This window comes from Pungitius pungitius, chromosome 20 (genome assembly GCF_949316345.1).
Source record: "Pungitius pungitius chromosome 20, fPunPun2.1, whole genome shotgun sequence".
Taxonomy (NCBI): Eukaryota; Metazoa; Chordata; class Actinopteri; order Perciformes; family Gasterosteidae; genus Pungitius; species Pungitius pungitius.
Window position 1 is genome coordinate 12,879,759 of NC_084919.1, and position 15,450 is coordinate 12,895,208.

At 41.4% G+C, this 15,450-nt stretch overlaps 1 protein-coding gene across 1 annotated transcript; it reads left to right on the forward strand.

Annotated features, from left to right (window-relative positions):
• Positions 1-2,495: 2,495 nt before the first annotated feature.
• Positions 2,496-13,525, forward strand: LOC119195369 (hormonally up-regulated neu tumor-associated kinase homolog A). The gene is made up of 12 exons (XM_062559833.1): positions 2,496-2,810; positions 4,815-4,937; positions 5,083-5,252; positions 7,501-7,556; positions 7,671-7,809; positions 7,963-8,090; positions 8,966-9,101; positions 9,586-9,618; positions 10,842-10,986; positions 11,075-11,152; positions 11,834-12,134; positions 12,213-13,525. Exons 1-12 carry the CDS (start codon positions 2,550-2,552, stop codon positions 12,989-12,991), a joined length of 2,349 nt encoding a protein of 782 aa, XP_062415817.1. The 5' UTR covers positions 2,496-2,549; the 3' UTR covers positions 12,992-13,525.
• Positions 13,526-15,450: the final 1,925 nt, after the last annotated feature.

The following is a 15,450-nucleotide window of genomic DNA, read 5'->3' on the forward strand; positions in this document are numbered from 1 at the left end:
TAATTCACCCATTCAGATTTGTTCATACACATAACAGGAGCTTCCACACACATGGGTACCTTCCCCGTAACTAACATTCACACACCTTATTCACAGCTATAGATCAACAAGTGTCTTGCCAAGGACACACTGGTGGAGTTGGGGGTCAAACTTCGGACACCAAGACACAGTGAATGGTCCACAAATTGTCCACAATCACTGCTGCTCATTCACTGAGACTGTGAAAAGATTAACTCTCATGAAATACTCTAAGAGGCTACAAAGTGATGATGTCATACTGTGGCTTTGGAAATATCTTACTTAAACATATAGCAAAAGGCAATATAGAGAAATGAAAGAAACCGAGTAAAAGACGTGGCGTGAGAGAAATGACAAAGGAATGGAGCCTGCTGTGTCTGGTGTGGTTTTGGGGAGTTATTTGGTGTCAAAATATGCCTTAATGGTTGCTGGGGATCCATTCATTACAGGCAGGAAGCAGAGGGGGGGGGGTTTCTTCTCATTTAATGTGACCGCTGAGCAGGCGGCCAAGCCAGCATTCCTCCGCCCAAAGTGACACACATAATTGACTATGTATACATGCAGAATTATTCTGCAAAGTATGTAAATTATGCTCAAATATGCATGCGAGTAGTTGTTGGAAATAATCCTAACAAATATGTGTTTTATAAACACCAACCACACACACCGAATGTGGTGATTGGTAGTAAGGACATTCTGAACACACATATTGAAACCAACAAACACACCGACACGCAAACACACAGACACCAAAATATATAATTTTAGATAATGCAGTGTTAAACAAAGTTTGGTTTGTTACTTTATAGTTAGTCACTCACTTCCTTTTCCTCATCAGTTGCAATTTCTTTCTTCCTTTCTTTCTGTCTGATAGAGAGCCAGAACTAGAGCTTGACAGCCTTACCTTGCATTAGGGAGGGTGTGTTAACACCTTCTCCCACACACACGCCAGGGCCTTAAGACCTGTTTATGAAGTGTACCCCCCCCTGCCATATGGGCACCGATAAATACACAATAGAAGGATACAAGGAAGACATTTTGAATTGAAGATTTCCTTGAAGTTTGCTCTGAGGGGATTCTACTAAAACAAACTATGATAGACTGCTCTTTGTTTTGTGGCTCAATATAAAATGTTCTGTATCCACTGTTGATACTGATGTACAATATTGGTGTGTTTTATATTCATGTGTCTTTTTTACATGCCTTTAAGTTTTTTAAATGGTTGCCTGATCATCTGAAGGGAAAAAAGTGATTTCCCTTAAATGTAATTAGTTTAAAGCCACCTGAGTGCACATACAAGAGAAGAGAACTTTCATGCCTTATGAATGACGACATATTTAAAACAAAATAAGCTAGAAGCTTCACTTGGATAGCAAAGTCACTCAGTAATAGTTGTGTAAGGTGTGCATGCTTGACAGTGTGTGAGTATATAGGGTTACATGTTAGATATAAGGCTCTGTCCTTCCTTTCATCAGCTGAGTGAGGGAGAATCGAGCAGCAACACACTGCAACCTGAGCTCGACGTGTGCACTCACACACAAATGGACTTCAATACACACAATAGCAAATCAGCAGACATACTTTAATCCTGTCAATCACTCGTCACCACAAACCCTCACGGTAGCTTTCTATCTATTAGCACTCTCATAACACATGCCTCTGAGGCTCGGATCCCTCTCAGTATTACATCATATCATATTGTTATCACTTGAAAACTCACTTCAGGTAACTACATTTTATATGTATATATAATATGACGTAAGGAGCAGACTTTTATTTTAACATTAGCATGAAAAGTGGGAACAAATGGATATGTAACAAAATCTTCCAGCCAGCTCCTCGTACATTTATTAATTAGCAATTAACAAAATATTGTGTTGTTTGATTGCAACAGAAAAGTAGCTTGTATTTACAAAAAGCTTTTGTTATGTTTGGAAAGCCTGTGCCGAGTCATACAAGCTTTTGGCTGTAGTATTTAGCGGTCACTGTCCTCTTACTATTTAAATAAGATTTACATCAACCGTAATCATTTACTTCCCAAGTAATAGCATTTTAAGAGTTACTGTTTAACTGAAAACAGCAAGGTTCTGTGTGCAAAGGATTTTTGGGGGGGTGGGGGGGATTACGGTGTAGAATGTCCTCCTCGTCGTTGGAGTTGACCTAAGAGCACAGTTAATCATCCACTAACTTGAAGAGAGAGAGAGAGAGAGCGAACGGGAGAGAAGCCAGAGTTGCATTCTTCACAGTTTGATTCAAACTGAGACACTTGCCTTTAATAAAAAGTCAGAATAGCAAAGAAAAGAGAGGTCGTCTAACACTGGACTAAAGGATGAAGTTATACTTACCTGACAATGGAAGGTTAACAAATCTGTATCCAAGGACATACACTTGCTCCTGAAGAAGGATTTTTAAGTGGCTTTCTCCTTTCCACCATCTTCTATGTGAACTTCTATGTGATCTGTCCAGTTTTGGGGCTTGATTGTATGTTTGAGTGAGGGGCAGACACATGCCAGGTGCTGGTCCTGTCCGGGATGCCAGCTGTAGCATTGAAGTCTGCTCCGGAGGACGTTGCGACAGAGGGAGGAGGCGACCGAGAGGACCACGGGTCTCAGTTAGACGCCTTAGGGCCGGCTCGGGAGCGACTGCCCCTGTCTTCTCTAAAGGTCCCCAGGGAGCTTCTGCGGAGCTTTCCCCACTCCAAACGGGTGGGATCCTATCTGGTAGGGAAAATGATAAACAAGGGATCTTTTGCCAAAGTGATGGAGGGGCTGCACATCGGCACGGGGGAAAAGGTCAGTGCTTTCTGTCGTGGTGAGAAGAGACGTGACGTGAACCTGACATGAAGAGACTCATGCAAGATTATGATCACATGGTTTACTTAAACTGATTGTTATCTGCACCTGTAAAGAAGGCAGTTGCCTGTTATTACTATTGTTATGTCTACAAAAAACACTCTCAGGCCTATCTCTATTTGCTTTTTTCACAAAGATAATATTTGAGGGTTCTTACATGAACAGAGCTTTGTACAAAAGATGTTATGGTCGGAACTGGGTCTGTTTCTGATGAATACATTCAATTCAAGTCAATTTATATTATATAGCTCAAAATTGCAAAATTGCCTGACAGGACTTCACCGTCTGAACCCAGGTGACAAAAGCCTCACTTTGGGACAGGAAAAACTCCCCTAAAATAAAAAAAACATTTGATGGGGAGAATAAAGGAAGAAACCTTAGGGAGAATGGCCTTCTATCAGGATGGACATAATGCAATGGCTGTCATGTGTAGAGAATGTACAACTTACAAGATGTACAATACATTCGATTTCTACTACTACTACTCTCAATATTCAAATATAGAGTAGTAATATAGACGATTCAGACTCCCATACAAAAAATAAACAGATAATTCACAAGAGAAGTGCAAAAACTGAGGTAGCAATTAGGATTCATGTTCATTCTCTAATAGTATTTTCCTACCCTTTAGGATGGGACAAAGAACTTCAGGATTTGTTGAGTTATAATAAAGTGGTATTAATAAAAACTAGAAATTGTGATAGAGAGGTTTTTCTGAGCTTTCACCACACACAGTTCACTACTGTCAATACTTCCACTCAAGAACCCCGAACATAAGAACAATCTATGCGAAATCTTGTCGTATCTCGTAGCCTCCATTTTAATTTACTCGGGGGCCCTCTTCCTGAAACTCTCTTCATTCCATGTAAACGAACATCACTTCTTTTAGGCTAAATATGTTTTAGCTGATACACAATGTCATAAGGCTGTTAGTCATTATTGTTTCCAGCTGTTTGAATATAGTAATTTACACTTAGAAATTATTTTATGAACACTCAAATCAGCACACTCTTCACCACCTATGTTCAAACCAGCTCCGATACACCTGACTTGGTTGCCATAGTAATGACTAAACCACGCTTGTGGTGTTTGCGTCTGTTGACCCTAGTTACCTATGCAGGCACAGGATCTGTGGAGGCGGAGAATGCAAGTGTGCAATCACAGTACAACTTTTCGGGTTAAAATAAAATACTTTGATGGCACACTTTACACAAATGATGGAAATAAACTTAGTCATCTAAATGTGTTAGTTATTTGAACTACTATTATCTGGACAAACTAATTATGGATGAACTGTATATCAACTTAAAGAATTGCATTTTCTGGCCTTTTTTTCATCATCATTGACGCAAAATTAGTTGAACTCAAATAGCTGCCAAGTTAAGGACATAGAAACTCACATTTCACGCAAAAATGGGTCATAGTGACTCAAATAAACGCAATATATAACAATATTTACAATTTAATTATTTACTATGTCACATGTTTACAATGGTACTGTATCATGCAGCCTGTCATCCCTTCCAATGCATCATAGTTTGGTCTCTTTTCCTCATTGTCCACTTACATCTTACTCCAATGTAGTAAACTCACCTGAATCCATATCATGCTGCAGAGGGGAGGATGGCTCGAACAGATGTAAACCTTCGTCCAGAAGATGCACTTCCTGTCCATTCAAAAATGTATTTTTCTCCAGTTGGGTTTGCTCTGCTGCCCTGCAGATACATTGTTGCTCACACCAGGTTTATTCCCCCTCACCACTCTCAGGCTACTTGTGTTTTCTCAAATCACCATCAGAAAAACAAACAATTATTCTTTAAGTGCCATTGAGAGCCTCAACTTCTACCAAATAGTGATTGGTGTAAAGATAATCCAATTCAGCAACTTTTCATAAAAAGACAAAACCTTTATCCCTTGATAACTGTCTGTGTATTGTGTGTTTAGTTGGCCATTAAGGTGATTGACAAGAAGAAAGCGCGGCAAGACCCATATGTGCTGAAGAACATGAAAAGAGAACCTCGAATTCATCAGATGGTCCGACATCCAAACATTGTTGTTCTGCTGGAGGTAGAAATTAAAAACCCATATTAATATTAATATGTAATATGTTGATGGCATATACTGTCGTGATAATGAGGTCACCTGTAAGTATTATATACTGCATATACTATACTGTCTACCACTGAATATGCACCTGATAACCGTGTCTCAGACGTTGGAGACAGAGAACAGCTACTACATGGCCATGGAGCTTTGTGCTGGGGGAGACCTGATGGACAGGATCTGTGACAGGAAGAGGCTAGAGGAGAAGGAGGTGCGGCGCTACACTCATCAGATCCTCTCTGCAGTGGAACACCTGCATCAACGTGGCATCGTACACAGGTGACACACACACAATGTGCAATTCTTTTACATTTATTGGAGACAATTAGTATTCTAAATTGTTGCATGGTCTCAGGAGTTGTCTAATGAAACTACATGCTAATCTAAACTAATCTAACTAATGGTGAAAATATTAATAGAAAAGTACTGCACCAAATCCTTAATGAAATAGACAGGTGCCGATTCGGATTTGGCTTTTGGATGACGTGCTGTGTGCTAATAATGTTTGTTTGTTCATAATCATCCAGGAGGGAATAGGAGTTCTGAATTAATGAATACGTTGATTAATCAATTGAAAAGAAATGCATGGTATTTCTAATTATTAATCCATTATCCAAACCATATAGTTCTCATATGTAATATTATCATGTATTTCTAGTGAACATCATTTTTAGATATTTTGTATATTTTTCAGTATTAATTGGACCTTAATTGCTACAAATTCACAAAGTTTTAAACCAAGATCTGGAGATCCTTCTGGCATGCAATGCTCCTTGATCTGAAGTAAGACTACTGAGCGCATATGATTATTAGAGATTTAATCAAGTAAGTAAAATTAAGAAAGGCACTCAAATGTGTTTTGCCCCTAACAAATACGCCACATACACGTGCAAACACAATAAGAGTAGTTTTAAGGGAATTAACAATCAACACACAAGGCAATGCTACAAGAAATGCAATGCATGCATTGCATCGTGGGAGCTAGGAGTGTTACTATACTGGCATTTTATTATGTGTAGGTGTTAGAGACTCAATACTTACATACAGTACACCCTGTTAGGCTGCAATCACGCACAATACACACTGGGTTTTGGTTTAAGACCTTGGCTCCTCCGAAGGTGGGAATGTAATTACCAGGCAATGACCTCATCATCCTGTGCCGGCGCCATGATTCACACATCATCACAACATCATGGACTTCCTCTCTAATGAACTCCCTCAACGATGGCGCTCTCAACCCTTCAACAGCACCTCTCTCCGGTCACATTCACACACATACTCGTACACTGGCACACACTCTATTGCACTCGCTCTCCACCGCAGTCCCACATAGAGATGATTAAATTGGAAATAAATGGAAAATTTGCACTTAAATGCACCTCCTACCACCCACATCCAGTAGGTTTACCACATACAATTTCTCCTTAACGACGTCTGCTCTCGCTCTTTCTCTGTATGTCTTTGAACTTTATTCGGGTTGTGTGAGCAGTGTTTTCTGGAGTTTCTGTTGGTTAGATGAAGGCAGATGAAAGGAAAATGTCTGATTCCCAGGCTATAGTTTATAGAGGGTAGCTGTTTCTTCAGACCCCAGATATTACTTTAGCTTGGTAGTGGAAGAGCAGGGCTTTTGTTGTGGGTGTTGAGAACTGGGTAATTTAAGTAGAGTGAGATAACCTCTCCAGGTAAAAACACACGTATCATGGTGTGAGAGAGAACCCTATAGGAAAAGGATGGTAAAAGGACACCTTTCTAAAAAACGTTTAAAAAGTGCAGCAAGGTACCAGTAAAACAACTTGTGATTGCCGTTTTACACTAAACAGACCTATATGACATGAGTCACATAAGATACAGCAAACATAAAAAAGCGTGCATCTGGAAACAGATTGATAGATCTTTTATACACCCATCAACGGCTCCCTGGCTGCTCCCAAACACCCTCTTCCTCCTCCTTCTCAAAAGCCGAAGGTAAAGCAAATAATTGCATTTTATTTGCCATAGTAGCTAGCTAACAATAAGTAATTGATAACCAACAGATCATAATGTATTGCTAGAATGTCTAATGCCTGTTGTTAAGGGGCGTTACAGAATTCTCGCTGTGAAGTGCTCAAAGAGCAAAAAGCGCTCAGAAAAGCGCTGAAGGCAGCTCTTTGTGAACACGCCCTGTCATGAATGGCTTTAATTCGGCCACATTTGTATTTGACCTGAGCCTGAACCCTATGATGACTGGAGTCTAAAATAATGTATCCTCCAAATTACCACTTGCTGTTCACACTGAGCCCTGCCCTACAAACATTTAGCTTGGGTTTTTATATGGTTCTGATTCTGTGGGTGTTGTCTGGTACCATATACGGTAAATATAAACACACTGTTAGAGTTCTTCAATTTAACTACCAATATAATGGTTTAACTACTCCAAAACAAGGAGGGAAAAATTCCTTTAGAAATTCCCATAGGTTTAAGAACAAAGCTCATGAAAACACTAGTGACCAAACAGCTCTCTCTCTTTCTCTCTTCTTTTCTTCTGCAGAGACTTAAAGATTGAAAACTTTCTGCTGGACGAGCATAACAACATAAAGATTGTAGGTATGTTTATATTCTTTATTCCTTTTTGTTGATCCCGTGTTGGACAGATCCCCCCCAGCCATGTAGTACATCTGTGCATGAGCTCCTGTGGTAAAATGATGGCGTTTCAAACAGACTTTGGCCTGAGTAACACTCTGAAGGCTGAATCTTTGTCTCTGGAGCTACTGAAAACCCAGTGTGGAAGCCCTGCCTACGCAGCCCCTGAGTTGCTAGCTCACAGGAAGTATGGACCCAAAGTGGACGTCTGGTCCATGTAAGTGTTACAAATGTGTGTTTTTTGAGGAAGCTTGCTGGAAGAGTGTGGAAGAGTGTGCATCTCTGTAACACTGTTTGAAACAGCGGACACAATGCATTTCATGCATCTTGAGAATGTGTTTGTTTCTTCACATTTTGCTTGTGTGAGCAGAGGTGTGAGCATGTTTGCCATGCTGACAGGAACTTTGCCCTTCACTGTGGAGCCATTCAACATCAAGCAGCTGCACCAAAAGATGGTCAACAGAGAGATGAACAGCATTCCCAGTGACATCAGCAAAGGTAACTTGAGATTTCCCCCAAAAATAAATGTATTTCTGTTTGAGTGAATATGACTTGCATGACTTTAAAACAAATTAAACAAAATACAGAAAATAAACAAGATGTACTGCGAAATTGGATAAATTAGCAAAAGCATGTTCAGCAGATATAAAAGTCCAATTTTGGTCTTGCATTTGTGAAATGGTCACCTAGTTATACAGTCAGTAATTGGGTAATAGTATCTCATAAAGGTGGCTCAACGTAAACTGTGAACAATGTTTGTCAAGCTTTTTGGAAATGAGCCTCTGCAAACGCGAACTGGGAGTCAGTCTTCACAGCTACTTTCAACCGGTCCGCCGAATGGGATTGTTTTCCTTCAAACTCCGCTAATCTTTTGATGAGTTATCTTCCGCCGGGAATTCTTGTCAGACTGTCCTTTTTTAGTCCATTAGCTCACTCAGTTTTTGTATCGACTGTTTTTATCATTGTTTTGTTTTCCACCGTATTATGATAAGGAAATGTATCGTTTAAAATCAATGAACAATCTTACTGAATTGAATGGAGCAATCTTGGCTTAAATCTCTGTGTCCTCATCTGGAGCCAAACTATCAACCCTCCTTGGCTGCCAGAGCAAAGCTCCATGTCACAGGCTGAAATCCGGCTTCTATCCATGTTCTCTCTGATGCACTTTCAGTGACGTACTAATGAACCACATATCAGTCTGTCAGTCTTGAGCAGTCCTGCAACATTGACAGTTTTACTTGGCCTTTGCAACAGTGAAAACTGCATGAATAAATCTTGTAGTGCCTGTTAGTCTAACAACTCTGACCAAAAACTGCTTCCAATGATTAATGAAGAAAACAAATGTTGCTGATTCGCCTATGCTCCTGCTTCAGGTGCGGTTGCGTTTGTGTTGTCTCTGCTGGAGCCTGACCCAGCTAAGAGACCTAGTGTCAAAGCTGCAATAGAGGAGAGATGGATCAACGAGGGACATGCCAAGAAACCACCACACACACACTCTCATAAAAACCGGTCAAGTGATATAACAACTATAGTTTGACAATACAATGCTAGGCTGAGGCAATACAAGCACATATTATTTGTATGCAGGTATAACAATCTGACATACTTTTAATGCTTCATTTAATAGAATTTACTAATTTATTTAAATAGGTGATGCATGCTGATACATTTTAACATATCTTACAAAATAAAAAAGCTGTGTAAATCAGTACCACATTATCAAATTTGATATAATATTTATATATTTGTAGCCAAAGGATGTATGTTTGTATCATAAAACCTACTCTACTCAGGAAAAGCAAACCTAAGGGTTTTTTTATTTTCACAAGAGTGAAGCACAAACTGCTCCAGTCTTTCGTACTCACAGTTGATATGTAACATTCTTCAGTTAATGGTACTGCTATTCAACAAGTATTTCATGATTCAAACATTCTTTGCTTCACTTTTTAAACGTTATATTTGTAACTGTCCCCACACCCTTGTTATTTCCCAGGCTGTGTCCAGAGGATCTCAACTCTTCTGTGCTGACATACACTCACCGGCCACTTTATTAGGTACACCTGTCCAACTGCTCGTTAACACTTAATTTCTAAGCAGCCAATCACATGGCGGCAACTCAGTGCATTTAGGCATGTAGACATTGTCAAGACAATCTCCTGCAGTTCAAACCGAGCATCAGTATGGGGAAGAAAGGTGATTTGAGTGACTTTGAACGTGGCATGATTGTTGGTGCCAGAAGGGCTGGTCTGAGTATTTCAGAAACTGCTAATCTACTGGGATTTTCACGCACAACCATCTCTAGGGTTTACAGAGAATGGTCCGAAAAAGAAAAAACATCCAGTGAGCGGCAGTTCTGTGGGCGGAAATGCCTTGTTGATGCCAGAGGTCAGAGGAGAATGGCCAGACTGGTTCGAGCTGATAGAAGGGCAACAGTGACTCAAATAACCACCCGTTACAACCAAGGTGGGCATAAGAGCATCTCTGAACGCACAGTACGTCGAACTTTGAGGCAGATGGGCTACAGCAGCAGAAGACCACACCGGGTGCCACTCCTTTCAGCTAAGAACAGGAAACTGAGGCTACAATTTGCACAAGCTCATCGAAATTGGACAATAGAAGATTGGAAAAACGTTGCCTGGTCTGATGAGTCTCGATTTCTGCTGCGACATTCGGATGGTAGGGTCAGAATTTGGCGTCTACAACATGAAAGCATGGATCCATCCTGCCTTGTATCAACGGTTCAGGCTGGTGGTGGTGGTGTCATGGTGTGGGGAATATTTTCTTGGCACTCTTTGGGCCCCTTGGTACCAATTGAGCATCGTTGCAACGCCACAGCCTACCTGAGTATTGTTGCTGACCATGTCCATCCCTTTATGACCACAATGTACCCAACTTCTGATGGCTACTTTCAGCAGGATAATGCGCCATGTCATAAAGCTGGAATCATCTCAGACTGGTTTCTTGAACATGACAATGAGTTCGCTGTACTCAAATGGCCTCCACAATCACCAGATCTCAATCCAATAGAGCATCTTTGGGATGTGGTGGAACGGGAGATTCGCATCATGGATGTGCAGCCGACAAATCTGCGGCAACTGTGTGATGCCATCATGTCAATATGGACCAAACTCCCTGAGGAATGCTTCCAGCACCTTGTTGAATCTATGCCACGAAGAATTGAGGCAGTTCTGAAGGCAAAAGGGGGTCCAACCCGTTACTAGCATGGGGTACCTAATAAAGTGGCCGGTGAGTGTATATGACCGAGACACTGGGCTATTCACTCTCTGAAATCATACACACACTCACCATCAACCGACCCTCTGCAATCATGGCTTCTTATCATCTGCTGCTGAACAAGCTTAGTAGGAGCCAGAAGGGGGCCAAGCCCAGCAAGGTTCCTTATTTCAAGCACACAAAGACACAGGTGAGTCAAAAATATTTTGCGATGGAATTTTAACATCTTAAAATTATTGATTTGGCAGAAAGTCAAAGGCAGCTACTTGAGTATTCCAAGCCAGAATACACGGAGAGAGAAACTTACTTCTGAATCAAGGAAACCGGTAATTTTTTAAAATTACATAAAAAAACAAAATATTGTGATGATTTAAATACAAAAAATGGCATGCACCCATTAAGGGGATAAAGGGTTTTATTGTCAAGGAATCCCAAAGTGGCCCATGACTCCACACTTTCTGACTTCCCATCTGTCCGTGTCAATACACCAGTAACCATTTGATCCTATGGATCAGGCTATTAGGTCGATCACGATCGACGCCTGCCATTTGAAAATAAATCACGTAGGGTCACCGGGCATGCAGGGTCGACTGCAGGAGATAATGAAAACCATGGTAGTTCTAATTAGCAATCCTAATTTAGTAGTGGTCAGTGACTGACCAGGACCACCCAACGGAGGGGTCAGGGGGATATATCGACATGACTCTGTCAATTAAAAAGTAGCTTGCGAGTAACAAAGTTGTGGGCCCCCCTGCTATACATTAAGTAAAAATGGGCCCCGGATGTGGTTGGATGGATTAAAAAGGCTCATTTATAATTCTTCAGAAGTCCTGCAGCACGTGGGTGCTTTGGGGACAATTTTCTGCATGTAATGAAAGACGATTTCACCTTGTGCAATAATTGAGCTTAATCAACATCCAAGGAAAATAATATCAAACTATAATATAAGGTGATGTGATATGTCTGTGTTACACTAGCCTGTATGACTAATAACCTCTTCTTTTTAGAATGAACCAACCAATGAAAAAAGATCAAAGCAGTCCAGCAAGCCTTTGAGACCCCAACAGACAACTGCATGTCCAATCAACAGGAAGAGGAGTGAGGACCGCCTATACAGACAGGATCAACGAGAGGATATGGAGAATCGCACCCCTTCTCCATCTTTACCCCAGCTTCTTCATTCTATTTCCCCCTCAATACCACCTCGTCTTACCTCTCCCTTCCCCGTCCCTCAGTTTACAGAAGATGGAGCCACTGATGAGGAGATTGCCATTAAGTCGGAAAACAAAGAAACTCTGTTTCCGAGAGGTAAGAATTTACAACCAAAGCTACATGTATTTGCAGTAAAGTTTATGACCTGAGTGTCTTTCTGTTCATGTTTTCCAGTGTCTGTTTTCGGAGAAAGAGAACTCGTCCATCTGTCTCCTCCTAAAATCTCTGCATCTCAACTCTGTGACTCAACCCCCTGCCAAGTCTCCTTACTTGCTCAGCCAATCAGAGACAGCAGCGCGTTGAGGCCAATTCGGCAGACGCATCTGCTAAGGACAACGCAATCAGATGGGGCAGCTAACCCTGTGTCACAGTGCTGCCATGACAACTGCCGCCAAGATGACCACTCTCATCACTTGAGCATCAACGAGCGTCTGGAGAAGCTGCAGACATTCTATTTATCTGAGAATAAGGGCATTTCTCCAAGGATGTTCCTTGAGGCTAAACACATAACACACTCCTCAGACAGAGACCAGCTCGGTGTCACAGAGACCCCCCAGACACCCTCTACCCCACTGCCCCGCCTGCAGAACCTGGGGCTAAAAGATGGACGAGGCAGAAAGATGACATGGGTAGGTTTAACCCGTCCCAGGCCCCCAGGACTGCTGTTGAATGGGTCTAAACCTACCGCCTTTCCCTCACAGAGACAACATACTATGGTCATTAAAAGTTTAAGGAAGCAAAAGGGGAAGAGGAGAGATCTGTCTGCAGGAAGAGGAGAGAGAGGCATTGCAGGAGGAGGGCTAAATGGACCTACAAGGAACTCAATTCAGTTACGTTCATCTCTCCAGCGGCAGGTGGTGGACCTAAATCTTCCACTGCTTCCTACAACTCTGCAGAGGATGACAAATAGCAAAAGCCAACTACAAAACATGGATTTTAGTGTCCTTCCATAGATGGGAGGCCAAAATAAAAATGCCTTGATAGTGGCCAGAAAAAAGGTTTGACAAAAGAAGAAAAGAGTACTTGAATTTAGTGTCACATTTAGAACAGATTAGCATTTTCGAAATACTGGCTTGATTCTTTTGAATCAGTGGCAACATCAAGGGGAACAAAAGAGGATAAGGAATAGGGGGTGATGCTATGAAATCTGGAGTAAATATTGGGCAGCAGATAAAAGCTGTTTTGAGACCTTTTGTGGAAAGTGTAATGGCAGCTACAAAAAGATTCTAACGTTACTATTATTCTCATTCCATTTAGGCCATGCTCAACAATGTCTAAAAGTATGCAACCTTCATATATGCTGCAGTGCCAAATAGTCTAACTCAAAGCTCATCCATTTTAATTCAGCCTTTAGTTGCAAGAATTCCTTCGTCTGAAATTCCATTTTCATCTCCAGCTTGATGGGATGTGCAGAATGCCCACAGATAGTAGTTGTTGTCCATGAATACATTTTTGTACCAACACAAGTTCAATTAAAGAAATATATACACATGAATTGTGTCCTGTATTTTAGCCCTGCAAAGCAATTTATGAGCAATGGGATGCTGTAAAGGGCCCCGGGGAGAAACTTGGGGTTTGGCATTGTGTGGTACTACACAAGTTGCCCCAAGTATCAATGCTACCATACCATGTTGATAAATGTCAGACTGGCATTGTTTCCAGCTCAATTACAAATTTTTAGTAGTAGTAGTTGAGTTGAGTTTGATTTTGACATGTCATGTTCTTGAGTTGTCTTTCAACATCATGCTCAGCTATGACATCTCCACTCGAGCCAAATAGGGTTTAATTTGTCTTTTATTTAACCAAATAAGACATTTAACAAACAAGGTCTTAATTGAGGTAATGACCTGACCAAAAAGGAATCGACAGAAGGCAAGTATGTTACAAAGAAATGCAAAATTAGAAACATCTCAATAATTCAAGTGGACTTTAAGACCCATTAAAATGTTTTACTTAAGTACTTAAGGCGGTACTTTATCGTTAACAGTTCGGGGGTGTCGGCTAGACCTGACACGTAGCGGAGGGACAGCAACCCTCAAAGTACTGTCTCAAATTATAAATAGTATAGTAATAGCTGCCTTTTTCTTCACAAAATAGTTGTAGCCACCAAACGTTGTGTATCGCATTTCAGTAGTCTAGAGAGAAATAGTCCCCGTTAGTGCATGTAAACAGCATTGGGTCTCCTTTCGAACGCTCGGGTTAATTTGAACAGCAACTGTGCATTATCGCTGAATAATGCACACCCCGTGAATCACTCTTAACAAATTAGAACACTGAATTTAATCTACCCTTATTATAATACGTTATACGTTCATACATCACAACATTTGGTGGAACGTAAGTTTAAAAAAAAAAAAAAAATTGTATTTTTTTTTTGTATGGAAGAGAACCAACACTTTTGGACAATAATTATCCAATAACATGAGAGAGACACCCAAAACAACCCCAGCCCTCCGAGAGGCGGGATGAAAGGTAGGCCCAACAGGACGGACCACACAGTGACGATGGCAACCGAAACTGACATTGAGAATACCAGAACTCCAGCAAATGAAGAGAAAATCCTCCGGAAGTGTGCATGCAGATGGTAGAAAGTGACCCCGTTTAGAGGCTTATGAATCCACCAGGGGAAAGCAAAGTGTGGTCAGAGCCAAACACAGAGACCAAGAAACCAGCCAGAAGGAGCAAGCTCAAGTGGCCAAAGTCAAATGAAGCAGAGGCCTGGCGCACATTGGACACTGCCCTGATCAAGACCCTAGGGGGATCGCTGCATGGGAGAGTTTAAGTTTAACCTAATTGGGGACATCATATATCGGAACTGCAAGGACAGGTTTGGTGAAATTGTCCCCAAACAGAGAGAAGGGAAGGAGGGAAAAAGAAATCCTCTAGCTGGTGCAAAGGCTTCGGCAACTCCGCAGGAACTGGAAGAAGGCAACCCACACAGAGAGGTCTGAAAGCCATGTGGGAGGAGGTCAGGAAAAGGCTAGTTGGGCTTTGCTGCGCTTGGGAATGCGTTCAGCTCTGCAAACGGAAGCAAAAAGAGCAAGCCAGTTTCTTCAAGGATCCCTTTGCACGCCAGACAACTGCTGGAGGAAAAGAAGAGCAGCAAGCTTGAAACCAGGGAGCAATTGGAACTACATGTTAAAGAACAGTACAGTGATCCACGAAGGAATGTTCCTTTAGGAACACCAGGATACGTGCCTCAGCCTGCACAGCCAACAGCTGAGTTCAACATCATGCCCCCCAAGCTCAGTGAAGTCAGGCAAGTCGTTAAGAAGACAAGGTCCTCTTCAGAAACAGGGCCTAATGAAGTTCCCTACAAGTTCTACAAGAACTACCCCAAGGTACTAGAGCTGCTATAGTACCTAAAGAGAACTGCCTGGAAAAAGCAATTCATACCATCTGAGTGGCAAAG

What these genes read in the sequence shown, in the direction of transcription:
- LOC119195369 (XM_062559833.1), top strand. Translation starts at nt 2,550, where the DNA reads ATGCCAGCTGTAGCATTGAAGTCTGCTCCGGAGGACGTTGCGACAGAG. An exon ending in AAAGTGGACGTCTGGTCCAT is followed by an intron (nt 7,810 to 7,962) that starts GTAAGTGTTACA and finishes TTGTGTGAGCAG; the next exon opens with AGGTGTGAGCATGTTTGCCA. An exon ending in TCCCAGTGACATCAGCAAAG is followed by an intron (nt 8,091 to 8,965) that starts GTAACTTGAGAT and finishes CTCCTGCTTCAG; the next exon opens with GTGCGGTTGCGTTTGTGTTG.